Source organism: Cupressus sempervirens, chromosome 5 (genome assembly GCF_028749045.1).
Source record: "Cupressus sempervirens isolate cs-2001-9-10 chromosome 5, ASM2874904v1, whole genome shotgun sequence".
Taxonomy (NCBI): Eukaryota; Viridiplantae; Streptophyta; class Pinopsida; order Cupressales; family Cupressaceae; genus Cupressus; species Cupressus sempervirens.
Window position 1 is genome coordinate 231,424,776 of NC_143122.1, and position 5,955 is coordinate 231,430,730.

Consider the following 5,955-nt stretch of genomic DNA (forward strand, 5'->3'; position numbering starts at 1 on the left):
TTGTGACTGATTCTAAGAATTGTTCGCAAATTGGCTTGGTAGCCTTTTAGGCCCTCATTAGGGCTTGAAATTAGGTTTTCTTGCTATAACTCAAGTAACTGTCAAATGATCCCTAGAACTATTCTAGGTTCCAAATACCATTTTCAAGGACCTTCAAGATTTTTGAGGTCTAGGGTTCCCAAACCATTCATACACCACCTCATTGAAATTAGGCCTATTTTTAAGGGTTTTAAGCTTGCTAAGACTACAACTATAAAATGATATCTTGGTAGCCTTTTAGGCCCCAATTAGGCCTTGAAATCAAGTTTATTGCTATAAATCAAATACTTGTCAAATGATCCCTAAAACTATTCTAGGTTCCAAATACCCTTTTTAGGGAACTTCAATATTTTTGAGGTCTAGGGCTCCCAAACCATTTGTACCCCACCTTATTAAAATTAGGCCTATTTTTAAGGGTTTCAGGCTTGCTAAGACTACAACTATAAAATGGTATGAAAAATACAAGTAAATAGGCTCAATAATTAAAACCATCTTTACCACAACTTCCTTAGACTCTATTCTCCGTAAGCATGCCCTTTGATCTCATGGTTCAATCCCACATTTCCATTTCTCATGCTCTGTTCATTAGTTTGTACCTTGACACTCAATCTTGCCTAGAGAAAACACATAAAATAGAAAAACTGTAAGTTTTGAAACTCTAAAATACATATTTAAACTATACATGGAAGGATCTTTCATATCTCAAAGGGCCATGATGATCTCATGATGGGAAATTAAGAAACAATCATTTTTTGCTTCTTAACCCTAATTACCATAATAATCTAGCTCCAAGCAAAGGATTTTTATTAAGCAAAAGAAATTTGATGATCTACTCCTATAAAATCACAAAGAGAAAGATAAAAAGGTAAAATAACTATTCACATGAAAAAGAAACACTATTCAACCCACTGAAGGTTAGATTTTCAAGTTGCAAGCTTGATTGTGGTAGATTGGAGAGAAAATGCACTTTGTTTGCTATATCAACTTGTTCATTACATCATCCAACCTATGCATAAGGCTTTAGGTAGCCTTAAATACACTTAGTATAATTGACCCAAGTGGTGGTTTGTGCCCACATCTGAATTTGGGTGTTAGGACAAATTTTCCCAAATATTGTCATGACAACATTGCAAAGTTGCAATGTTATCATTGACAACTTTTGCAACTTTTGTGCATTTCACTTCAAACTTCCTCCAATTACTCCCAAATTGTGTAGAATGACTCCCTAGACTATTTTTAGTGTATTTATATCCATTTTTTTTCTATTGGAAATTATTTTGGAGGTCTAACACTATCTAAGTCCTAATTACCCTACTTGGCAACATATTGAGTGGAAAATCTTGTCCACACTTGATCCTCAACAATCTAAGACACACATTTAACTCCCTTAGAGTCCTTATGATCTTCTTGACTTGGCTAGAGTTAAGTACAAGCCAAAATTACTAAAGAATAAGCCTCGTTCCCTAGGTGTCTGCACTATGAAATCTAGTCAAATTGTGGCAAATTTTCATCGACATCTGGTTAAACTTGGTCCAAATGCTCTTCAAATATCTTTGAGTCAATTATCAATCATCTTGGACCTTATCTTATCTTGATATGATCAAATCTATCTCATTTCTACATCTCCTCAACATCATTTACAATTTTTGTCCCAAGGGAGCATGAATAATCTATCATTGATCTTTCAAATCTACAAATTGATTTTGGTATCATTGGTAGGGGCATCTCAACTTCATGGCTTCACATCAAGTTGGGATACTTTGGCCTTTCTACATGAGTGATTTCATCTCATCATATCAAATTTCTTAGGGTAGGTTGTTAATCCAATTAGGGGCATATTAGTTCTCATCACATGACATCATTTCTTGCATTTTTCAAGTATCAACTCAATCCTAATGTTTAGTTTCATCACTTCACATCAAACAATGCATTCAAGATCATCTTTCTGATTCTAGTTTAGTTAAGTTCAGAATATTCTTGCTAACTTTCATTTGATCAAGTTCAGAGTAATTTATTCTATCAAATTAGCTCATTGTGCTTCATTAGATCAAGTTCAGAGTCAAGTCTTTTAGGATAGTTCATCACTTCCTATTAACTACTTGACATCATTGTATACTTTGACTCAATATGCTCACTCTCACATTGACTCAATGCGGGGAAAATGTAATCACCTATTTTTGGTGTAGCAAATTATAAGCCCCCTTTCTATAAATTTAAATTTAAATACTAGACCATTATTGTACATTAGATCAATTTACCATAATTAATATAATCAAAGATTTGATACATGCAATATATTTCATTAACTCCCCTTGTGTCACTTAGTCTTTATGTGAACATGTAATGCACATGTAGATCATTCACGCTAGATATAGATGATGTACACTTGACCTAATTGTTATTGAACTTGCATTGTGTATATAAGCCAATAGTTGTTATACCTATGATGTTTGTATAAGCTAGTCATTGTTGTACTCATGATAGATGTTGAGTTGGTCATCGTGTGTGTAAGTGAGGGATGCTTGAAATATTTATTATTTGTGAAATTAGGGTCTTAGAATGATATTGGCATTTTATGTTTTGTGCGTCTTTGTACACTAATGATTGTTATAGAACCAACACTTTTTAAAATGTGATGTTATCATTTCATTGTAACTAAACTAATTTAAAAGCTTATACTTAAAGAATATAAATGATTTAAAGTTGAAATTTATATTCTCATGCAAGATGAGTGAACATTTTTTTCTCTATCACCGATGCACAAGCTACAAAACCTTTTGTTCCTAAATGAATTATATAGATAGAGTCATCACAAAAGAACTCTTAACATTTTAGTCTTGATTTAGGGATGACCCTGAGACCAAGAACTTACCACTTTCTAGTGTAAGGTTTTGAGTGGTTAGTGGACTCAATGCCACAAGAATAGTAGATTTAGTAGTTGTTATAAATTGAATCTAGAAAAAAGAATTAGTATCATTCAAAGAGTAGTTGTCAAATTTGAAGAGGGAATCATAGGATGCATGAATATCATGAATAGGGAAGATGACATATTAGATAATACAATCAATCATTAAGTAGAAAATTGTCTTTTCTTAGTAGCCGACACTTTGTGGTCATATTGAGGGCCATCCTCACAATAAATTATATGTACATTAACCCCAATGTGCCAACGATTCTTCTAATTTACCCTCCAAAGGGACTTACAGCTCTGAAATATTGAAGGATTTACAACTGCAATGATAGTAACCTACCTTATGATATTAGAATATAATTAGATTGCAAATCTGGTGGCGAGTCTTTATGAGATCTTCCAGACTAAAGCATGGAACCCATATGTGATGACAGAATGGAAGATGCATAGATTCTATCTGTGATTATGAAATTGTAACTTATTGATCATTTTGCGTTGGCTAGCAGTCTGTTCAAAAGACGGGATGCTTCTTTCTAAAATCTAATTAATTGTATGCGGCATCTCACAACTCCACGTATATTTCGTAAAACATCAAGAGAAAACAAGGCAGAGGGATTATGCATCAAACAATCATGTTTGATGTCACAGTCTACCAAACGGAGAAAAAAATCTTAAATTAAGATCACATTAGCTCTTGAATCATCCGTGATTCCTCATACACCTGTCCACACATTTAAAAGTGCAGCCAACGAGGTATCTAACGTCATGGATCTTTCATAAGGTGGGTGAAACATCTAACTTATTTTTAAAATCGGTGAAAAATCTCCTTCACCAAGAACAAATAATTAGTTTAGAGAAGATTTAGATGTGAATATTAGCCCATTCACTGTATAAAGAGATCCTGTAGGGTTGCAATAGAAACCCTAAGGATGGATTCATCAAAGTCCAGAAGGCCTACTAAGGTCATCATGTCTCTTGTTCTCTCGAAGACCAAGAAATTCTGTGATGGGATGGTTTTCTTTGGAGGAGGAATGGCTGCCTTGTTCTTATGTTGGAGTTTATGGAGGGTTTGCTCTCTTGGGGTCAATTCAATTCCCCTTATTGCTAGGTCCAATGTATCTTCTCAATTATGGGTTTTGAAGGATCCAAGCAGCATTGCAATTCAACAACAACAACAACAAAACCCTAATGAAAGAGGGATTGAAAAGAATCAAGAAGATGAAGAAGGAGATCCATTGTTTGACAAGGAATGGGAAAGAAGTGCTGATAATTTCTATAGAGATCCTGGTTTCAGTTACACTGTAGGGAAGACAATAAAGAATTGGGACAAGAAGAGAGAGCAATGGTTGAAGATGCATCCCAATGTGAAGAACTACACTGAAGGAGGAAACCCTAGAATCTTAGTCCTGACTGGATCTCAGTTTCAGCCATGCAAGAATCCTAAAGGAGATCATCTTCTCCTGAGGTTCTTCAAGAACAAGCAAGATTATTGTAGGCTCCATGGCTTAGATTTGTTCTACAACAACTTACTCATTCATCCACAAATGATAACATTTTGGGCCAAGATACCGGTGATAAGGGCAGCCATGGTAGCTCATCCTGAAGCAGAGTGGATATGGTGGATTGACTCAGATGCCATCATAACAGATATGGAGTTTGAGCACCCATTGGAGAAGTACAGGGACTACAACATGGTTGTTCATGGATGGGAGAAGGATGTTTATGTGAAGAGAAGCTGGCTTGGTGTAAATGCAGGCGTTTTTCTCATTAGGAACTGTGAATGGTCCATGAATTTCATGGAGAGATGGTCTTCCATGGGGCCACTTAGTCCTCTGTATGTTCCATTTGCTAAGATCTTATCTGATGTTCTTCCTGATAGGGCTGTTACTGATTCAGATGATCAATCTGCTCTTGTCTATCTCATGATCAAGGAGAAGGATAAGTGGGCAGGTAAGATTTATGTAGAAAATTCTTACTTTTTTCAGGGGTATTGGCTTGATGTGGTGGGGAGATATGAGAATGCTAGCAAGTGGTATGAGGAAATGGAAAATGAGAATTCAGTATTGAAGAGAAGATATGCAGAGAAAAGTGGGCCAATGTATAGGAAAATGAAAGAGTATTATTTGCACAAGAGAGGAGCAGGGATTTCTCAGAGGAAACCTTTTGTGACCCATTTCACTGGGTGCCAACCATGCAGCGGACATCATAACAAAATATACAAGGCAGAAGATTGTCTTCAGGGAATGGAGAGGGCTTTGAATTTTGCAGATAATCAGGTGCTCAGGATCTATGGCTTCCAAAGACATGGCCTTCTCTCATCCCAAGTCAGCCCTATTGCTTTCTCTAAGGAGTAGAGATATTCATTACGAATTGCAACTATAGGTGGCCTGTCAATGCCTCTAGTCTTACATTCTCTGTCATTTTTATTTATGTTCAACAATCAATAGGGGGAAGCAGTAAAATGTAGATTAATATCATGGGTAGACATATAGGCATAAAATTCTTTTAATAACGTCATATTAATTTCCCAGTCCATTTATTATAAACAAATTATTTTTTCATCTATATATATTTTAAGGAATAAAATGTAGATTCAGATCAGGATAACTATACAGGCATACTATTCTTTTATTAGTGTCATTGATCTCCTATTCCAATTCTTATATCAAATATTTTGTCAATGGTTCCTTATATTTGTTGTACATCTTTTGTCTTAAAGTGTGGAGCAAGATCATGAGTATACATAGAAACATTTTATTCTTTCATTAGTATTATTTACTTTTAGTTATTATATCAATTATTTTTATCAATAATTCACTGTATTATATTTTAAAATTTTGTTTTTATATTATTGAGGCTCTCATTCACATTATTGGAAAAATATAATGTTTTTGAAATTAAAAGCAGCTAAAACAAGGGGTTGATCTATGAAGAACAAACCATCAGTTACAATACATTAACAGTAATTGGAGATCACAAAGATTCACACCATATTGCTAGTTTAT

At 34.7% G+C, this 5,955-nt stretch overlaps 1 protein-coding gene across 1 annotated transcript; it reads left to right on the plus strand.

Moving 5' to 3' along the window:
- Positions 1 to 3,720: 3,720 nt before the first annotated feature.
- On the plus strand, positions 3,721 to 5,581 carry LOC149555295 (galactomannan galactosyltransferase 1-like). Its single transcript, XM_089829418.1, has one exon. It carries the CDS (start codon positions 3,880 to 3,882, stop codon positions 5,302 to 5,304), a length of 1,425 nt encoding a protein of 474 aa, XP_089685544.1. The 5' UTR covers positions 3,721 to 3,879; the 3' UTR covers positions 5,305 to 5,581.
- The last annotated feature ends 374 nt before the right edge of the window (positions 5,582 to 5,955 follow it).